The sequence below is a fragment of the Sebastes umbrosus genome, chromosome 15, assembly GCF_015220745.1.
Source record: "Sebastes umbrosus isolate fSebUmb1 chromosome 15, fSebUmb1.pri, whole genome shotgun sequence".
Taxonomy (NCBI): domain Eukaryota; kingdom Metazoa; phylum Chordata; class Actinopteri; order Perciformes; family Sebastidae; genus Sebastes; species Sebastes umbrosus.
The window spans coordinates 26,706,293-26,727,433 of record NC_051283.1 but is presented as its reverse complement, the minus strand read 5'-3'; the positions used below and the strand labels follow the sequence as shown (position 1 = coordinate 26,727,433).

The 21,141-nt window shown below is 39.2% G+C and overlaps 2 protein-coding genes across 8 annotated transcripts; both read right to left on the bottom strand.

Annotated features, from left to right (window-relative positions):
• Positions 1 to 23: 23 nt before the first annotated feature.
• naxe (NAD(P)HX epimerase) lies at positions 24 to 6,022 on the bottom strand. 3 transcript variants are annotated; one of them, XM_037795827.1, is made up of 7 exons: positions 5,865 to 6,022; positions 4,211 to 4,398; positions 4,016 to 4,124; positions 3,213 to 3,323; positions 1,441 to 1,551; positions 650 to 797; positions 24 to 422 (listed from the first exon to the last, which is right to left on the bottom strand). In XM_037795827.1, exons 2-7 carry the CDS (start codon positions 4,381 to 4,383, stop codon positions 223 to 225), a joined length of 852 nt encoding a protein of 283 aa, XP_037651755.1. In that variant the 5' UTR covers positions 4,384 to 4,398; positions 5,865 to 6,022; the 3' UTR covers positions 24 to 222. The 3 variants fall into 3 exon arrangements, with proteins under 3 accessions (XP_037651755.1, XP_037651757.1, XP_037651756.1); XM_037795829.1 differs by having other exon boundaries at positions 5,943 to 6,021; XM_037795828.1 differs by having other exon boundaries at positions 4,211 to 4,401; positions 5,865 to 6,020.
• An 820-nt stretch (positions 6,023 to 6,842) lies between these two features.
• On the bottom strand, positions 6,843 to 21,132 carry LOC119503756 (lamin-A-like). 5 transcript variants are annotated; one of them, XM_037795724.1, is made up of 13 exons: positions 20,956 to 21,132; positions 14,134 to 14,482; positions 12,072 to 12,228; positions 11,464 to 11,589; positions 11,159 to 11,329; positions 10,205 to 10,330; positions 9,309 to 9,529; positions 8,924 to 9,197; positions 8,669 to 8,776; positions 8,446 to 8,565; positions 8,297 to 8,353; positions 7,894 to 8,094; positions 6,843 to 7,770 (listed from the first exon to the last, which is right to left on the bottom strand). In XM_037795724.1, exons 1-13 carry the CDS (start codon positions 21,095 to 21,097, stop codon positions 7,735 to 7,737), a joined length of 2,088 nt encoding a protein of 695 aa, XP_037651652.1. In that variant the 5' UTR covers positions 21,098 to 21,132; the 3' UTR covers positions 6,843 to 7,734. The 5 variants fall into 5 exon arrangements, with proteins under 5 accessions (XP_037651652.1, XP_037651653.1, XP_037651656.1 ...); XM_037795725.1 differs by having other exon boundaries at positions 7,894 to 8,091; XM_037795728.1 differs by having other exon boundaries at positions 7,735 to 7,770; positions 14,134 to 14,478; positions 20,956 to 21,074.
• Between the last annotated feature and the right edge of the window lie 9 nt (positions 21,133 to 21,141).

Genomic DNA, 21,141 nt, shown 5'->3' with positions numbered 1-21,141 from the left:
ATAACAATGCAGACAACTTCCAATCATTTTGGTTTGTTTTATTTTCATGTAGCTGAAGCAACCACCACGTTAAAGCTTTGTGCCTTCACATGATTAAAAACAATCTTCCAGAGAGCAAATAAAGCTCTATTATAACACCCTATTGGATTTAATGATAACCGATCAAGTTCCCATATTTAAAGGTCCATCTGCGTTCTTTTCTGTTTTTTGACGGTACCTCCCCTACAGCCGTAACACACAGTCCAGGCCGGGGTACTGAGGCAGGTTGAGCTGGTACTTCTTCTCAAGGGCCGGTGGAACAAAACGGCCTCCCAGGAAGTGGTATCGTCCTCTGAACAAGGAGGCAGACTTCTTGGGAGCGGTGAGAGAGATGAGCATGTCGGGCTGCAGTCCGTCTGCACTGCCCTGCTCCACATCCCAACCTTTCAGAAAACAATGAATGAATGAGCTTTTTGGTTAGATGGCTGAAATGATTAGGTCTGTGGTTAACACAAGCTTAAAAGGGAACTACGCCCATTTCCTATGGTCTAAGAACATCCAAAAAATATTAGTAAACATGAACAAAACTCTCCCAAATCCAAAAACTAGAGTGCTAAAACTTAAACTTGTGAGTGTCCTTTATCTGTGAGGCGAGTGTGTGAGGACTGACCTGAAGGGATGTCGATGCTGGCTATGGGGGCGGTCGTCTTCCTCAACACGTTTAGGATGGACCCAAAAGGCTCTCGCACAGCGCCCTTAAAGCTGAAGCCGAAGATGGCGTCTATCACCAGGTTGTAAGCCTCATCAATCACTTTGGCCTGAGAAATAAGTTTTTTCCAGATTAATTGTTTTTCCTTCACAAAGACCAACAAACATTTTACCACAAAGTTCATAGTTAACGCAACAATAACGCAAATTGGTTTGAACGCCACTAATTTCTTTAACGCATTAACGCAGTCAATACTTCGGAGGTTGTAGGGGGCTCAGTTTTAAAGATAGAGTGAAGATATGGCAGCATATGAAACTAAAAAACCTTAAGAATCTATTGGTACCAACCATGATATACTATCTTGTCTGGAAGGAGGCAATATAACGCTCTAATTGTGTGATTAATCACGATTAACTATGGACACTTAAGCGCAAATAAATATTTTAATTGATTGACAGCCTTTAAAATAGATGATATATTGCAGATCTGTAAGTTGAGAACATCAGTAAATGACTGCATCATTAATAATCAAGTATATTATTGACTGTGTTTTCTGTTGCATAAGCACTCTAACCCTGATTCCTCCCCCAGTGATCATTACGGCTCCATCTGCTCTGAACTGCAGCCTCATTTAGTGAGATCTAATGTTGTGTAATACAGCACCTGCATAGCTTGAAATAAAATGCACACTCATGAACACAACAAGCAGAACACTTAGGAAAACACTGCTGCATTATTGATTAACGCCAGACCTCAGGCATCTCAGTCAGGAAGGGGATCTCCATCTTCTGGCACTGCGTGGTCAGGCCCTGGAACAGAGGTTTGTTTGGCCTCTTCGGGTACAGGATGGTGGGCTCGTAACCCTGCGGGAGGACACACAAAGTGGTGGGAAACATTCTTCAGAGTTAATCTCCACTCTGCACAGACAGGTTTAATAAAAGTTAAAGGGTAAAGAATGACTTCAGATTGGTTCAAAGCTGCCACTGAGGATATGTTTAGCAAAGACTGTCCTTAAATGGTCTTCTGTTAGCACTACTGCGGCCGCCTGAAGTCAGAAAGAATCTCACCAAATGCTCTAATGGAGTATAAATAAAGTGTGCTGTGCAGCAGGCGTGGAAGAAGTATCCTCTAGCATCCTTTACTTCAGTAAAAGTAGTAATATTTCATTACTCTGAATGTCCTGCTTTCAAAGTTTTATTATCAACAGTGTTTTCAAAAGTATGATCAGCTAAATGTACTTTAAGTATCATCAGTAAAAGTACTTGTAATGGCCCCTTTTATAGTTAAGTGAAAAGATTGTAAACAGCATTTTTGTTGTAGCTGCTTGGTGGAGCTTTAACTACTACCACATGTTGGGCCACAAAAAAACATCCGATCCATCCCAGACATTTCTGCCATTTATTAAATCTTCCAAACATTACTTTGCGGTGCAATATTTCAACCTGTTTAGTTAAAGCTACTCTTTCATAAACTTTCATTTTGTGTTGATTTTGGAGGTCCCTGCGGGCAAAAGCGGAAGTGTTTCCGGGAACCAGAGTCCCTTTAGAAAACCTCCCGTTGTACTGTAGTACGGCCTGACAGTCTGCCCACGCGCATTCCTGATTTTAGTTCCCCCGAGCCTGCCTTCCCTCCAGCGGGCCCAGCAATACGGAGCAGCTGCTGTTGCTGGACGCTGAGCTCTCCATCCCCGGCTGGAGCTCCGACTGGAGGTCGAAAGCGGTAGCGAAGGCAGATCTTGGTCTGTCCACGGTGGTCTGGTCACTGGTCGCAGTTTTAAACTGAGACTGTTTCATAACCAATTAAAAGTTCTGCATAGTAACTTTAAATTAAATCAACTTATCTAAAGTAACACTGCTCTAGAAACATGTCTACATCTTGAAAGCAGAAAGAATAAGGCAACCAACCTCGCTGCACTAGAATTATGAAAAAGTAGATTCTTACAACGAGCTGATGTTTGTTGAAAACAGGTTGAAAAGTTCCTACTACACTGGCAGATTGTTCTCCCTTTTCATAAGAAAATAAAACTTTAAGGACTCACAAAATATACTTAAAGGAACAGTGTGTAGGATCTGGTGGTATCTAGCGGTGAGGTGAGGAGATTACAACCAACTGTAGCCTCTCTCGTGTGCCAAGTGTGTTGGAGAGCTACGGTGGCCGACGTGAAAACGCGAATAGTTCTCTCTAGAGCCATCTGGAGCAGAGCCAGTAAGTAGTTTGTGGGAAGTGAGTGGTGAAGCAAGAGAGAGAGAGAGCGGCGGTGATGGGCTCGAGTAACATTATTGACTCCAGCCCAAGCAGGAAAAGTTAACAGAGTTTGGTTTGTCCGTTCTGGGCTACTGTAGAAACATGACGGACTCCGTGAAGAGGACCCTTCCCTATGTAGATATGAACGGCTCATTCTAAGGTAACGAAAACACAACGATTCTTATTAACAAGTGATTATACACTAAAGAAAACATACTTAATAATATTATATTCCTATTATATAGAGTATCTTACTGTCACACAAGTAAAGGACACTCACAAAGAGTTTCAGATGTCGGGCACAGACCAGGCCGTCGCCTCCGTTGTTACCTGGTCCACAGATCACCAGCAGAGATGGTCTGGCCTTGACCAGGGAGGTAAGTGGATAAGCCTGCAATGAAAAAAACACATATAACAGAGCTGCTGCACAACTAGTATTTGACTTCTTTACAGCAGCTACTCGAGAGAAATGCTACTAGTGATGATGAGTCAGAAGTAATCAGAGTAGTTGATATACATGAACAGTAAACCTGATAAAACAGCTAGACTTTAGATGGCAAAACCATCTGATATCTAAAAGGCTTTTAAAGTGTGTGCAAGTCCATTAAAAAAAAGTAAGATTATGCTGCATTTTTTTTGGAGGATTGCGTTATACTGTGCTTACAATAATCAATTAGAATGCCAGAGTGGTTGTTGTTTTTATCGTCTTTTATCTTTTTATGTGTTGGGCATTTGTCTCCCATTGCTTTTTGTCAGTTGCCTGTAAAGCAATTATCAATTAGTTGTCCAATATTAACGTAATCACCAACTATTTTGATAATTGATTAATCGGTTTGAGTATTTTTTAAGGAAAAAAAGTAAACATTTTCTGATTCCAGCTCCTTAAAAGTGAATATGTTCATCAAATCATCACATCTGAGAAAATACTTTTTTTTAAAATAAAAAACAATTATTAGATTATCAAAATAATTGCTGATTAATAAATCAGTTTATCGATTAATTGTTTAATTGACTAATCGTTTCAGCTCTAGACTAAACACAGTCATTTTCATTTCAAAATAAGAGCCCTAACTGACATCTCACCCTGCCGATGGCTGTGGCACAGCTGAGTCCAGCCAGCTCCATCAGCTGGTCCACGCTGAAGCCGTACTCACTGAAGAGCTCCTCATCGATGTGCTGCGCCTCCTCCTGCCTGTGGAGCATCTACAGGTCAGTCTGGACAGTCTACAGAGTCTGTAAATGGTTTCACTGCTCCGTGTACGAGATATTAAACTTTACCCGAGATATTTGATGGTCTGGGCCATGCTGGATGCTGGTCTGCTACTGAAACAGTCCTTCCTGTGTTTGTTAGCTGCGGCGGACAACAAGCATGTCCCTGTCTGAGCGAGGACTGCCGTGGCCCTTGAGGTCACCAGGAAGCCGATCCCAAACAGAGCCCGCACGCTCAACATCCAGATGGATCCAAACTGCAGGGACACAAGACACCACAGCGATCTAAAAGTGAATCCCCACATTGATCCCGTCCCGTGACTTAATGAACTGACAGAAGTGGAACCTACAGAACAAGAAACATTCACATGAAGCGAAGCCTGCAGGCTGTGATCCAGTCAGACAACAGAGTGTTGATGAACATGTTCCCACTAATGAAAGCTCTGCTGCTCAGTCTGCTGACGCTGCTGCCTCCTACACCTGCTACAATGCTTTCTTGCACTTTTCTTTGCTCCCTCCTTCTACCTGCAGGCTGCGTGCTCACAGTCCCTGAAGGGTATTTACACCGATCATCCCTGCGCTCTCAGCTCCTGCTCAACATGAGTTACAGGAAGAGATGAGACAAACGAGTCTTGATGCCAAAGAAGTTAATTAATACACAAGTCTGAACTTTTTTGTCAAGTCTGAATTATATTAAACTGAGAAAAGCATACATTTTCACATTTCAGAAGCTGGAGTAGCAATTATTTAGAATTTTTAAACAAGAAAAGAATAAAGAAAATAATTCTGTTGTCTAATTTCAACACAGCAAAGAAAATAGTAATTAAAATCTGTCAAACACTGTTTGAGAAACTTTAGAACATGCAGCTCTATTTAATTAACATGAACTTGATTACTACTCAGTGAGCCATGCTGATATTTATTTAGTCTGTTGCACACACACAGCTTCACCTGCAGCACACAGCTCCACCTGCAGCTCCACCTGCAGCACACAGCTCCACCTGCAGCTCTACCTGCAGCTCACAACTCCACCTGCAGCTCCACCTCCACCTGCAGCACACAGCTTCACCTGCAGCTCTACCTGCAGCTCACAACTCCACCTGCAGCTCCACCTCCACCTGCAGCACACAGCTTCACCTGCAGCTCTACCTGCAGCTCACAGCTCCACCTGCAGCTCCACCTCCACCTGCAGCTCACAGCTCCACCTGCAGCTCTACCTGCAGCTCACAGCTCCACCTGCAGCTCCACCTGCAGCTCACAGCTCCACCTGCAGCTCCACCTCCACCTGCAGCACACAGCTCCACCTCCACCTCCACCTGCAGCACACAGCTCCACCTGCAGCTCACAGCTCCACCTGCAGCTCCACCTCCACCTGCAGCTCCACCTGCAGCTCACAGCTCCACCTGCAGCTCCACCTCCACCTGCAGCTCTACCTGCAGCTCCACCTGCAGCTCTACCTGCAGCTCACAGCTCCACCTGCAGCTCCACCTGCAGCTCTACTAAATGTAACTTTAGCAGAAAGAAATGTTAGATAACTAGTTATCTCATGTTGGACATGACAGTAAAGTAAGTTAAGTTAATTAAACAGGTTTGTTCAGTTACAGTTTATAAGCTAAAGACTTAAACTACAGATAGAACATGTTGTCTTTAGTCTGCAGGCTGTTGAGTTGTTGTTAGTTGTTAGATAACATGTTAGCACTAGCAGATTATTAAAGACACTCACCAAATGTTAGCAAGCCTTTCTTTAAAACAACTTCCCGTGCACGTTTTCTCTAGTAATCAATGCAGTGACTCAACTTACAGACCAATAAACTGATAGAAAGGTCGCAGAGCAACAACAACAAGGCTTGTTGCAGTCCAACAGTCACTTCCGGGTTTATAAAATGTAAACACTGCTCTAATTTCAAAATAAAAGTCCAACCCCTGGAACTGTACTGTATTGCACCAGGGGGGTACTGAGTTGTGCTTTTATTATGAAAATGGGAAGTGGTGGAATAAGTATTTACATCTTTTAGGCTAAATGTGCTGTATTGCTTTACACCACAGGTGTCACTATAAAAAAGTATTATTTCTTGTAATAGACACCTGAAAATATACAGTATATATATGTATATATAAATAGATTTTATTTTATTTTATTGTTTTTAATTTAATTTTTTTTTACTTGTGTATATACTTTTTACTTATTTATCTATTTGTTGTATGTAATGTGTTTTTCCTGTTTCTATACTGGCTTATTTTATATTCATATTAGGTTTGTTAAGTTTCTTTGTACCGAGAATGTTATTATTGGGGACGTTTGTGAATGTTTGTTCTGTTGTTTCAAAATTAACAAAAAAACAATAAATATAATATTGAAAAACACCTGAAAAAGGAAAATATTAAACTCAGATTTCTCCTGTTTTGGATGAAGTTGATGTATGGATACAATAATCTGGGGTAAACATTTTTCTTGGGTTAATGTTTATAAATGTTGGTGGTTTTAAATAAACAGCTCAAAAATTTAGAATATTTACTTTTTGTTGTCTCAGATTTTTAAAAGGACCATTCAGACAAATGAATCACAGTCAGACAGCCACAGTCAGTCAATCAAATGCATTTAACCCCACAATTAATACAGTCTGCCCATCATAATATTTCTGTACTATAGTAAGGCAAGTACTTAAACAGCTATCACATCATTATTGTTGAACAGGACAAATTCTGAAAAAATGTTTATTAATATCAGCAACAAAAAAAAATACACAATATTCTGTAGCAAGGTTGGGGTCAATTTACTTTGAAGGGGACATATCGTGCTCGTTTCCAGGTTCATACTTTGTATTTTGGTTTTCTACTAGAACATGCTTTAATGCTAAAAAAAAAAAAAGACTAGAGATTATTATTATGATTATTTTTCTCATAATGTCAAATCTGATCTAGGCAGCACACAAAAAAAACTGACTGGGTTGTCTTATTTGACAGTTTGCGGGTTGATAGGTGCTCCAGATACCCAAATGTATGAGCACTGAGAAAGTGAGTTTTTCATGATATGTCCCCTTTAACTACAGAAGCAAATTATTTTCAGAATAAATGTATTTTTCAAAATAATTGAACACAAAAAAATGTATGAATTTACTGCAACCCTGCTGCATCAGTATGTTTACGGAATGTAATACAAATCTGATTTAACTGTGATATGAAAAGCACAAGAAAGTATGATTTGATCTACCTGCAACAACCTTCTTTTACTAGTAAACAAGGCGTTTAGAATAAATTAGCCCACACAGTTGTTTTAAGTTGTTAAAGTAGCTGGTAGGATCATATTTTACTGCTATAGGTGGAAGTCTGGTAGATATTTCCAAACCTTAATGTCACCAATACAAACAAAAAGTGACTTGCTTTAATCACCATTTAAATTCAAGAAAATATTTCATAACCATGCCTATGTACATTATAAAAAAAGCAGTACAAAAGTTTTATTGCATACGATAATTGAAAATTATTCCAAAATACATGAACTGAAACTAATAACTACAACTGTTAACTAAAGAACTAAAGTACTAACTGACGACTAATAGAGTTGGAAGTGTTTCAGCGTGGATCCAAGAGGCTCACATGATTGGACAGTTCTCCAGCCTGGCTCCAGTCTGAGAGGAAAGATTGACAAAGTTACTTTCATCATCACACATACATCACTTTAAATGTAGAAAAACACTCTTGCTTTTGCATGATGAGTTTTTTTTTAAAGGGAGTTATAGTATGTGTTGCACCTTGCGAGGAGTGCTGGCGCTGAACACGTAGGAGTGCGGCAGTAGCCCCTCGGAGAGGCCTCCGCTGCGGTAGGAGCGGGAGGCTGAGCTCACGGAGCAGTTGCTGCCGGATTTGTCTGAAGGAAGTCCGCAGGAGCCGCAGACCACCGTCCGGCTCCGCAGGTTGTACTCGCTGTCTCCACAGGTGCTGTGAGCCACCTGCTGAGGCAAAGAGACAGATTCAGTGTTAATATCACAGCATTTAATGAGAACACATTTTCTGATTCTTAATGTGTTGTGAGTCTAATACAAAGTACACCAGCCCCTTGAAAATTAGGCCCCCGGGCGATTGCTTCTAACGGCCTTTTGGTCCTGCAGATTTCCATGTTATGCGTACATATGTTATCAATACAATTTCTCTCACCATGTCATCATCATCTTCTTCAAACTGTGTGCGGGTGACCTTCCTCATTGCCATTTCCTGGAGGAAAAAGTATTATAGTGTTTATCTTTACTTGATGTAATCATAGTACTTATAAAGTACCATAAGTCTGACTGATAGATGTAACATACCTCTCCATTGGCACTGATCAGGGTGGTCTGGAACAAGTCTCCGGTGCCCCAAGAGGACTGAGTCTTCCACACCAGGTCAGAGGGAGGATTGTGGGTTCCACCAGCACCAGAGGCCCAGATCTGTCAATCGTGGTGAAGGTAAGGTAAGGTAAGGGTGAGGTATCTGTAACTGTGTTCGTCGCTGTGCTGATTCGTGATTCTGCTGAGTAAAGGTGCTGCTTACCGTGACCCTCTGGCCGGCCCTCAAGGTGAATTTTACCGGGAATTTGAAGACGATGGCAGCACCAGAGCCCACCTGCCGCTTCAGCTGCCAGTTCCCCAAATTCTGATCCTGAACGTGGGTTAAAATGTCAGCGTGTCAAATAACAATGTCAGAACACTGTAGACGATATGTTCCTATTGACCAACTGAGAGAGCAGTTAGTTTCCATCACAAAGGATTTCTTAGATAGTATTGAATTGTTAATTCCTCTTCTCACCTCATCTGATTTGTTGCTGAGTCGGACGTATTTCCCATCCAGGTCCACCTCGTCCACGGTGACCCGTCCGCTGGCTGAGGCCTGCTGGGCGATGCGAGTGCGGGCCACAGCTCCACCTGCGATGCTCGAAGCCTCGCTGTCGGTGTCGTTGGGGCGGCGCCTCTTGGCAGGAGAGCTCTGATTGCTGTAGTGGACTGATCGAGAGAGACCTCCTGAAGTAGAGGAACGACTTCCTGTCACTTTGGTGGGCGGAGGGCTCGGGGAGAGACGCAGCCTGCGGGGACAGACATGATGACGTTTACTAACCGGCAGGAGAAAAGTGTAGCACAGAGGAAATCACTACTACAACACTCTTATTTTCTGAAATTGTGAGTGGCCAACATACCTCTGCTCCTCTCCCTCCAGCAGCTTCCTGTAAGCGCATATCTCCATATCCAGAGCCAGCTTGACATCCAGGAGCTCCTGGTACTCATCCAGCTGCTGCTGCATTTGCTGCCTCATCTCGGCCATTTCTCTGTCTTTCTCCCCCAGCAGGCGACGGGTGGTGTCCCGCTCCCGAGACAGGGCATCCTCCAAGTCCCTTAACTTGGCCTCGCGGGCCGCCAGCTGGATCACACAAGAAGAATCACACAGTTATTGTCAGACTTTAATTAGACAAATAAGTCTGAAAACACAGTTTCAGAGGAACCACTAACCACACACAGTAAAAATACAATGTAATTAGTAATTATAGTTTTGGGTGAAGATGGGCTAAGTGACATTTTGGCCACATAATAATGAGCGTAATAGGCCTACTGTGTGTTTTGTAAAGTTCAGCCAAGTGTTTATTTGTTCTAAGAAAAATTAAATTAAATTAAATTCAATTAAATTTATTTTTGTATAGCATCAAATCACAACAGAAGTTATCTCAAGACGAGTAATTTATATGCAAAAGAATATAAATATATATTTAAAAAATATATATAAATAAATGAATGTGAAAATAAATGAAAATTATTTTTTAAGGCACTTCTATGACTCCATACATTTGTACTAGTTTGTGAAACTGCATGACTGCTCCATAATGAAAATGTCATATCAAAACAGTGCATTCCTATCTGTATGTTTTGGATGTACTGTATATAAAAAAAAAAAAATTAAATGAGGGAAAACATCACATAATAACCCTTTTGTTATAAATCTTAAAAGGCATATGTGCATAATGCATGCCATGCAACCATGTTTTCATTATTAGGCATACGTCACAATAAGAATCTGTGCGAGCTGCTCGTGTCAGATCACCTGTTTCTGCAGCTGGCTGAGCTGAGAGGACATGGACTCCAGGCGGATTCGTGTCTGCTGCAGCTCCTCGTGTGCTGCTCCAACCAGGTGGCTGTTCCTGTCCGCTGACTGACGGGCATTATCCAGCTGACAGAAAGAAACAACAAGGTAGAAAATGACTAAAATACTAATTATTAAATAACTCTGCACTCTGAGTGCCATAAAAAGGAATAAATCTGTAAAGGAATAAAAAAATAAATAAATGTGGAAATATAAAGAGAAATAAATAAAATAATAAATTAATGAGGAAATATAAAGATAAAAGAAAAATAACAAAGTATAAAATAATAATTACAAGTATTTTCATTTATTTTCACATTTATTTGTTCATTTATTTTTGTATATATTTATTTGTATTTTTTTTTAATATTTTTTAATTTCTTTATTTCTTTATTGCATTTAAATTACTTTTTATGTATTTTTTGTATTTTTATAAAATATTATTTATTTATTTTTATCCCTTTACTTTTCTTTATTCTTTTCCCTGTTGCTTTTGCTATTTCTTGAAGGGCAAAGTTGTCAATCGACTGGCTTTGGGCGGGCCTTCCTGCCCAGGCTGAGTAGTCAATTCCTGCACACATGTACTCTATTTAAAATTTTTAAAAAAAGAGTAATTTATATGAAAAAGAATATAAATATATATTTAAAAAATATATACATAAATAAATGAATGTGAAAATAATTGAAAATTGTTTTTTAAGGCACTTCTTTGGCTCCATACATTTGTACTAGTTTGTGAACCTGCATGGCTGCTCCATAATGAAACTGTCATATCAAAACAGTGCATTCCTATCTGTATGTTTTGGATATACTGTATTTATTCAGTGCTGTTTGTCATCTTACTGATATTTTATCCTCCACTGAAGACCACAAGTTCAAGTTCACCTTACAATTGTTGTAAAATTGATGCTCTACCTTGGAATTGTAGGTCTTCTCAATCTCATCTTTGTATATTTTGATCTGCAGTTCGTGCTGGCTACGCATGTCTGCCAGCGCCTCGGCCAACTTGCTTTCAAAATCCTGCACTAGGCCATTGTCCACCTCAACCATGCGAGACTCGTGACGTCGCTTTGTCTCCCGCAGTTCCTGTTGGAGAATCACAAAAACAATTTCACTAACAACTATGAACACACGTTTGTTTGTTTTTTAACAAACAGGTGGATGCTGATGAAGTGATGAAATGATTAATTCATGAAAAATAACTTCTCAGGGAGTCTGACCTCAGAGTGGAGGCTCCTGGAAAACTCCAGCTCCTCTTTGAGGGTCTGGATGCGGTTCTCTCCGTCCACCCTCCTCAGCATCTCGTCCTGCAGCTGCTTCTTGGCATCGGCCAAACTGGTGTCCAGCTAAGAAAGCACAACAGAATATTAGTGCAAGGCGGTGCACAAACATTCAGGCAGCAGAGTGCAGAAATATTCAGTAAATACAGTTGGAGGGCAGGAAAGTAGAGAGACTGTTCTTTAATCAAGATGTTGGAGCTCAAGCAGCTATGACAGAAAGGCTGAAGTCAGCTTCATTTGCTCACACAGACACACACCACTACTGAATATTATATTTCATTTTTACTCGGAAAAAAATGTATGTAAGTCCTGGACTTACATGAGCTCCTTTCAAAACTCCACTGGAAAAACTAAAGAGCTGGTGGTTAAGGCTGATATAGGGTTGTAATTGTCTTTGATAAGCTGACATTCATTATCACAAAGTGGAAAACACAGAGGCGTTTATGAGGGACAAACTAAGAGTTAGTGAGCTTGTAGGCTAACTGCAGAAAGATTGACCCCAGATGTGTTTCCACTGAGCTACAAATTGAGCGTGGGTTTGAGTTTACCTTGGCAACCTGCGCCTTCAGGTCCCTGTTTTCCACGTCCAGGCTGCGCTTCTCTCCCAGAGCCGTAGACAAGGACGCATCCTTGGAGTTCAGCAGGGCCTCCAGGTCTTTGAGCCTCAGCAATGCTGCAGCCAGGTCAGACTCCTTTTTGGTGTTCCTGCAAAGACAAAGAGAGTCTCATGTTATGTTAAGTTTCACCATCCTGGATGTGTTGATGGAGGTTATTCCAGTGAATAGATTGGGGATAGTTTTGCCATTTTGCTTTGTAACTTAAGAGCCAAGTGGAAACTGAATTACTACAGTTTCCTTGACGCAGACTAATGAAACAAATCTGAGCTATTTTTGAATAAGAATGTATCCTGGATAGGAACGGGAAAGACCTCGGTGCATATGACTCATAGGCCACAATGATCCACGTCCAGTCCCATGTTATGCGGTAGCCACAAACCACAGCCGTTGGTGTTTGGCTGAGACGCTGCCATGGCAACAGCTTGGCTTTGCCAAACACACATCGGCCGTCTTCTCAATATTTATGGAAAAATAATGGAGGCAAGAGTGGAGCCCTCTCCAAACACTGCCACGTATTGTGTGCATAGTGATTACTGTGGTGAAGGAGGAGAAACTGGGGAAAGAGTTAGTCATCAGGGCTCTGGATGTGGCAGCATGGGAAGGAGACGGAGTAGAAGTCCAACGTCAAACTGCAGTGAGCAATGGGTAGGGTATGCTGAAGCCAGGGAGTGGCCGCCCCGGCAGCAGGACAGCGCCGCTCGCAGAGTGTCGGCAATAAAGCATCAGCTATTCAAAGTTAATGAGTAACTGTGTTCTGCTGCTGCTGCTGATTACATGCAGACATGTTTTAAATATTAACACCACAATCACAAACTCTCTCACTCAGACTTTAATGCACAAACAGATGCCTTTAACTGGGAAAGCTTTTGTTGAAAATGGGGCTTTCAGAAGCCTCAAAGCAGCAAAATATCTGGTTCTTTTCATTACATTAAAGAGTATACCAGGCTGATTTGTTTTATAACCTTTATAATCTTGGAAAAGAAGCAACCAGTTGCATAATGTTTGCTCTAACCTGATGTCTACAGTTATATTGTAAGTAGTACTTTCCAAGAAAGTTTGGTAATTCTGACTTTAATGCTTTAATGTTAGTTTTGCTGAACAACTGCTAATTATGGGATAATAGTAAATACTAAAACAGTAGTGTAGAAAAGAGTCATCAGGACAGCAAACTGACTCAGTAATATCAGAAGTGGACGTAGTCACCGTGACGTCACCCACTGGTTTGTGGACTGCTGCGTTGAAGCCTTCAGTTCAGCATTTGTTTTTTTGTTGCAATTAGATTTGACACTAGATGGTGGATTTACAATTAACTTTCATGAACTGAAAACACACTGTGAAAGGGTTAAAGTTCGACAACTCCCAGACCGGACAACGCCGAGGTAGCGACCTGTCAATCACAAGGTAGCCCCGCCCTAAAGCATCCCCTGCTTTATGGTCTATGTGACTCTAAATGGGACCATCATTTACTAAATGAACATCATGCTGTATTGAAGAAGACTTGAAACTAGTGATTGAGACCATAAACTCATGTTTACAATGTTTACTGAGGTAATAAATCAAGTGAGAAGTAGGCTCATTTTTCTCATAGACCAGAGGAGTCGCCCCCTGCTGGCTATTAGAAAGAATGCAAGTTTAAGGCACTTCCGAATTGGCTTCACTTTTCAGACTCGGAGGTTTCCCACTGGTTACACAGCATCTAAAGTTTGCTAACATTAGCAAACCACTAGCCACCATTAGCTATTGGTCATTGCAGACCATGTGGGTCTGCAACAGCAAAACTCCTGAGTGTGTTGAATTGAGTGAACGTGGGTTTTATTGTTTATGATCTTTTTGTAAGAAAGAAGGCTATAAAGTCTTTTAAAAGTCACATCGTCTGGCTTTAATTGTGAATAAACTACATCTTGCAGACACACATGGGTGCTTTTAAAGAATTCAGGGCCTGTTACACCCCTACAATCACCCCCACTCCCTCACTCTTATCAGTGTAACCCACCTTGCTTTCAGCTCCTTGTAGTCCTCTCGCAGCTTGCCCAGCTCCAGCTGCAGACGTGCTCTCTCTTTGGCCACAGAGTCCAGAGTCTTACGGGCATCGGCCAGCTCGGTCTCGTAAGCGGCCTTCAGGCCCGTCAGCTCCCGGCTGACCTCCGTCTCCGACTCGGTGATGCGCAGACGCAGGCCGGCGTTCTCGCTCTCCAGAGAGCGCACCTTGTCGATGTAGACGGCCAGCCGATCGTTGAGGTTGCACAGGTCATCCTTCTCCTGGAGCCGGGTGATGCGGTTGGGGGACAGTGGTGTGTTGGCACCTCGGGGAGTGTTTTTCGGTGTCGCCATTGTGCTTCTATCTTTCAAGAAACAGACATGAATATCAACTTAATTATTCTGAACGTTTATTTTTCATACTGGCATTACACTGTAGGCCTATGTAGTGCATAGGCTACTTAGTACAATATAAACAAGACTTTACCTAGGAGTATGGAGGAATTGGCCATGCATTTTACTCTACACACTGGTGGACTCAAGGGGGTGTCCTTCCAGTGAAGAAAATGTGATACAGTGCCCTCTAGGGTGCCATACCAGAGGAGAAAACACGATAAAGTGCCCTCTAGGGTGCCCTACCAGTGGAGAAAACATGTTAAAGTGCCCTCTAGGGTGCCATACCAGAGGAGAAAACACGATAAAGTGCTCTCTAGGGTGCCCTACCAGTGGAGAAAACACGATAAAGTGCCCTCTAGGGTGCCCTTCCAGAGGAGAAAACACGATAAAGTGCCCTCTAGGGTGCCCTACCAGTGGAGAAAACATGTTAAAGTGCCCTCCAGGGTGCCCTACTAGTGGAGAAAACATGATAAAGTGCCCTCTAGGGTGCCCTACCAGTGGAGAAAACACGATAAAGTGCCCTCTAGGGTGCCCTACCGGTGGAGAAAACATGTTAAAGTGCCCTCTAGGGTGCCCTACCAGTGGAGAAAATGTGATAAAGTGCCCACTAGTGTGCCCTACCAATGGAGAAAATGTGATAAAGTGCCCTCTAGTGTGCCCTACCAATGGAGAAAATGTGATAAAGTGCCCTCTAGGGGGCCCTTCCAGTGGAGAAAACATGATGCAGTGCCATAAAGGCTTCCCTACATGCTAGAAAACGTTCTGAACGTTGCTGTGCGTTGCTGTGCGTTGCTGTGCGTTGCTGTGCGTGCCCCACCACGTGCAGCTGGTGCCCTTTTTTATTTCTTCGCCCCTGCCCCTCAGACAGCCTCAGTCCACCACTGAGTCTACAAATCCATCTACATTCAACATCCACCACTGTTATAATTCAACTGAATCCAGAAAACAATGATGAAACACACGCCTATAATCCATCCTTATAAATAGATTTTCACTTTGAAGTGATCAGTGAACTTCTACACGAGTATATACAGAATACAGTACAAAGCCATAACGGCAAGTTTAGAATTGAAAAGAAAACATAATTCACTGTAGAGTTTGCAACTGCTTCCAGAAACTTCCAACTCTTTTGAGTGCACAGACATAAAACATACAAAGAGTAGAATGAATCAAAAGACATGGGAGAGGTTGTCGACTCCACCCAAAGATCAAAGTTAAGCCTCTCTGCACAAAAGATGTCAACTTTGACAGGAATATTTACCTTTTTTAAAGCTGTTCAGAAGAAGATAAAGCTCTGCTCCGAGTGTGTTCGTAGACTTCTCTGTTTAATCGGCTTTATTATCTTGTGATCTGAGTTTCCCCTTTTAGTTCTCCAACTCTGTTCAGTCTGTTACTGCAGTGTCTGCGAATCCATCTGTGGGTGCCCATATAGGAAAGAATGAGATGGGAGGAGAGGAGGAGAGGAGGAGAGGTTGGCCTCAAGTTTGGCACTTGGTAGGTGGCTGTTCCTCTCTCTCTCTCTCTCTCTCTCTCTCTCTCTCTCTCTCTCTCTCTGTCTCTCTCCTACAGTAATGGGTGTGCAATCTGAATGAATGAGTCACCATCTACTCAAAGAAATGCACAATGCCATGAGATTCTCACAAGGGATAATTTTAAGACTCAAACCACAGTGCTCATACAGTAGGCTACTTCTCCATTGAGTTAAAATTAACACGTTATAAGATTGTTTTAACGGAGTTTTCAGAGCCTGGAGCCTTTTTTTATGCACACTGACTCAATCTAACTTCCTTATTCTTTACTTAAAAAGGACATGTTATGCTTTTCTGCTTTTCCCCTTTACTTTAGTGTGTTATGTTATATATTTGTAAAAGGACTGCAAAGTTACAAAGTCCACGCCAAAGGGAGTTACTGCTCCTGAACTGCCTGAAACGCCATGCTCAGAAGTCCTGCCTTCTCTTCTGTAACGTGGTGATGTCACTAAGTAACACACTTGCACATGACCTGCCTTCGTTCCGTTGACCAATCACAACAGAGAGGGCCAGCTGACCGAAAGAGGTGCTGCAGCACAGCCGGTATGAGAAAAGTATAAAATGTTTTTGAGTTAACATTAAAGGAATTTTTCCTGAGGAATTAGAGAATTAATAAACAGATTTATGAATGTAATACAGCTCTATACAATTGTTCTAAGTGAAAAGATCGACAGCATATTAAGCAGTTTTGTGAACTATTTAAAAGACGTATGAACCATTATATTACACATTTCATGCTGAATGAGTTATTTCCAAGAAACTTATAAGCACATCTCAGGTAAACACAAGATTTAAAGTGGTGCTTTTGTGTGATTCTTTGTGGAGAAACAGATCTGTTGATCAAATCAACTAATCAATTAGTCAACAAAATCGTACGAGCGTTAGTCTATTAAGAATTTCTTTGGTTGAGGACAGCCCTATTGCTTTTAGATGTTTTATTATAGAAAGTGTATTCAACCAAAAATAGACATGAGTTTCAAAAAACCTCTGTATTTTAAAAGCAGAGCATAAAACCTCCAATTGGTCTCGGTAAAGATGAACGTTACTTATTTAGAATACTCAGAATTACAGCACTGAAGCAAATAACAAAAGGTTGGAAAAAAAACTAAACCCCCCAGATTTTATAAAATGGAAAAGTTTAATTCAAGAAGTAAAAGTTATGGAAAAGGGAACTCACAAAATAAGGAATATGGAGGATGTTTTTGGAAGAGATGGACTCTGACGGAAGGAAAAATGTAGCTACATGGGTTAGCACCCATCCACATTTACATATGCCTGGATGTGACCTGACCATGTAAATGATATTGCTATAACTCTGCGCCTCCCCACATCCCCCCTTTTTTTTCTTTTCTTTTTTTCTATTAACTTATTCGTTTATTTAATTTGTTATTATTAATATTATTAATATTATTATTATTATTATTATTATTATTATTTTCTCTTTGTATTAATATTATTATTATTTTTTATTCTATTCTTTCTTTTTATTATTATTATTATTATTATTATTATTATTATTTTCTCTTTGTATTAATATTATTATTATTATTTTTAATTTTATTCTTTCTTTTTATTATTATCTTTATTATTATCTTTATTATTATTATTATTATTATTATTATTATTATTATTATTAATGTTATTATTATTATTATTATTATTATTTCTTAATTTTATTTCAATTTTGAATGCTGAACTACTTAAAAAAATGGTTTATAAACTATTGTAATTACGAACTGTAATTTGTATATATGAAAACAACCTCAAAAAAAAGGGGGGAAAATAAAGTATGAAAAAGAAAATAGACATACATTCTGTCATTGTGTTACTCAAAAGTGAAAATAAATAATTCCCCTTTTTGCTGGGGATCCCCTAGAACCACCTCAAGGACCACACTTTGAAAAGCACTGCTCTAGCAGACCCTGGTGATGTGATTCTGGTTTTCTTTTGCAAATATATGCTTTTAGGGATTTTTTAAAAACCCATTTCAACCAGAGTGACCTGCTGGTGAGCCAATCATTACAAACAAAAAAGTCAAGCTGAATTTACAGGAAATGTGTGACAGTATGGTGCAACCATAAAAACATAGTCTTGGGTATTTCACTCAGAGTAAACATCATATACTGTTGGAACAAGCTGATATAACTGTATGTGATCATGTCAGACGGTGTGGATTACTACATGTACTTATTTTCCAACCTTGAAATTACTTAATGGGAAATAAAAAACTAGATGTTAAGGGGTTAAATGGTTAATTAATTTTCAAGAATGCGCTGTATTTATTACACATCTCCATCAGATGATCTGGCTGACCCCAATTACTGGTTTTCTTATGAAAATGTATGTTTACAAGGACTTTAATTATTTGACTGGCTGTTTATTTACCTTGAAATAAATACCTCATTATCAAGAGGTCATTTCAATAACCAACAGGAATAATGAGCTAAAATATGTTATTGAATATGTTGGACCCTGCTGCTGCGAATGTGAAGGCTTTTGAGGGTCAAGGCCTCAGTGTGGATGACATGTGATGAGTGATTTTTCCTTCATCCCTGCCTAAATCATAAATGAATAAATAAATATGTTACACGATGAATAGATAAAAACATCATTAAATGTAGCAAAAATAATATTAAAAATAAATGTAGCCATTAATTAATTGATAAAATGTGACATAAATTGATATTCTGTTTAATTTGCATCATTATTTATCTTTCTATTAATTCCCTTATTTATTTACTCTCATTTAATTTTTTCCTTTTATTTATTTGTTTTTATTCAGATACATTTTTACATTTTGGTATTTGTTTATATTTATTTATTCATTTTGGCATTTATTTCTTATTTATTTTATCTTTAGCCCCCTCATTTGCGTAATGAGGCAGAAATGCATAAATAAATGTAAAAGAAATGTATAAAGAAAAGAATACAGCATTAAATAAGTTTGGGGAAATGCAAAGGGAAAATCGTGCATAAATAAATAAATGCATAAATACATAAATAAATAAAAAGGTTACTGCAAAAATAAATAAATGCAAAAATTAACCAATCATTTTAAAAAAATTATAAAAAATAAATACATTAATAAATAAAAGAGAAAATTAAACAGAAGAGTAAATAAATAAGGAAATTAATACAAAGATAAAGAAAGAAGCAAATTACAACAAAAATATCAATTTATGACACATTTGATCAATTAATTAATGGCTTATTTATTTTTAATATTATTTTGCTTCATTTAATGACATTTATTGATGTATTTACTTATTTGTTTATTTATTTATCGAGTAATTTATTTATTTATTCATTCATTTTTAATATTATTTTGCTGCATTTAATAACATATTTATTTATGTATTTACTTATTTGTTTATTTATTTATCGAGTCATTTATTTATTTATTCATTCATTTTTAATATTATTTTGCTGCATTTAATGACATATTTATTTATGTATTTACTTATTTGTTTATTTATTTATCGAGTCATTTATTTTTTTATTAATTAATTAATTTTATTTTTAATATTGTTTTGCTGCATTTAATGACATATTTATTTATGTATTTACTTATTTGTTTATTTATTTATCGAGTCATTTATTTATTTATTCATTAATTTTTAATATTATTTTGCTGCATTTAATGACATATTGATTTATGTATTTACTTATTTGATTATTTATTTATTTATCTAGTAATTTATTTATTTATGCATTTATTTGTATTCAAGTGTTGCTGCTCTCTATTTGTCTTATCATAGTGAATAATTCAAGCTATTTGGAGTGCAGATGTTAACCATGATGCAGCTCAGCAGTGTGGCTGCATGTGCTGGAAACTCTCACAAATTAAAACACAATGGAACTAAGTCATTAATGGATAAAGAAAAACAAATCTAATATGTTTTTTCTTCCTCGCTGTTTCCTGCAGAGAGGACATGTTGCCTGCTGCTGACAGACACACACAGATCTCCTCCACAGCAGCTGAATTTGATGGAAAGCTTGACACTGACAGAACAGAGACAACATCATCTCCTCTGACTGTCCTCCAACTCAAGCTGTCTTCTGATCTCAAAGTCAAAATAGGTACTATATCTGTCCAACAACGACATAAAACACAGTGAGTTATGAGAGAAGAGCGCTGCTCGTTGCTTTGTGGCTCGATATGGACTGGAGAGCTTTCTGTCATGTGGTTTGTGGGAAAACCCGTATTGGATCTCTGTGGTCACCTGGGCAAAGAGCTGAAAAAAAGTGAAGTGCAGTTGAGGAGCTGATATGTGTGTTAGATGGATACTATACAGACTAATAGGATTGTATGGATAAATATATAACAGTGTCTTAATAATTAAAGACGAATAATCCATGCGTAAACACATTTTAATGCAGAAACAACCCTAGAATAAACAGTTTCAACCACCAAACTCTTTGCATCCGAGGAGTCACGTGAATGCTAGGTTGGGATATCTTAATCCTTACAAAGAGAACAACATTTACAGATAAAAAAAACACTATTTTCAAGCAGAAATAACCCTAGAATAAACAGTTTCAACCACCAAACTCTGAGGAGCTGATTGTCAGTGTATGTTTGTTAGAAATAACCCTAGAATAAACACGATTATCAGTTTCAACCACCAAACTCTTTGCATCCGAGGAGTCACGTGAAAGCTAGGTGACAATATGTGAATTCTCACAAAGCCAAATCAACATGTACACAGAAAAAAACAAAACTATTTTCATGTTATAATAACACATTTTAATGCAGAAATAAACCCTAGAATAAACAGTTTCAACCACCAAACTCTTTGCATCCGAGGAGTCACGTGAATGCTAGGTGACAATATGTGAATTCTCACAAAGCCAAATCAACATTTACAGATAAAAAACAACACTATTATCATGCATGCTATAATAAAACATACACAGTCCAGTCCGGATCTTATTGGCTGCATGCTGCAGCACCGCAGCTTTGCGCGGATAAACAGCAGCCACAGGAGCGACAAAAAGGAGAAAGCCCAGGACAAACCCAGTCAAAACGAAGGAAATCATCTCCCATCCCTGCATCCTAGTAGTTAATCTAACAGACTCTAATCTTAACCTCCAGATCG

Excerpts from the sequence above, each read along its gene's own strand:
- naxe (XM_037795827.1), bottom strand. The coding sequence starts at position 4,383 with ATGTTGAGCGTGCGGGCTCTGTTTGGGATCGGCTTCCTGGTGACCTCA. Across the intron at positions 4,125-4,210 it reads CAGACCATCAAATATCTCGG|GCAGGAGGAGGCGCAGCACA; the intron begins GTAAAGTTTAAT and ends GATGCTCCACAG. Across the intron at positions 3,324-4,015 it reads GTGCCACAGCCATCGGCAGG|GCTTATCCACTTACCTCCCT; the intron begins GTGAGATGTCAG and ends TTTTCATTGCAG.
- LOC119503756 (XM_037795724.1), bottom strand. The coding sequence starts at position 21,097 with ATGCAGGGATGGGAGATGATTTCCTTCGTTTTGACTGGGTTTGTCCTG. Across the intron at positions 14,483-20,955 it reads TAAGATCCGGACTGGACTGT|ATAGAAGCACAATGGCGACA; the intron begins GTATGTTTTATT and ends GTTTCTTGAAAG. Across the intron at positions 11,590-12,071 it reads TGAAGGCGCAGGTTGCCAAG|CTGGACACCAGTTTGGCCGA; the intron begins GTAAACTCAAAC and ends GTGCTTTCTTAG.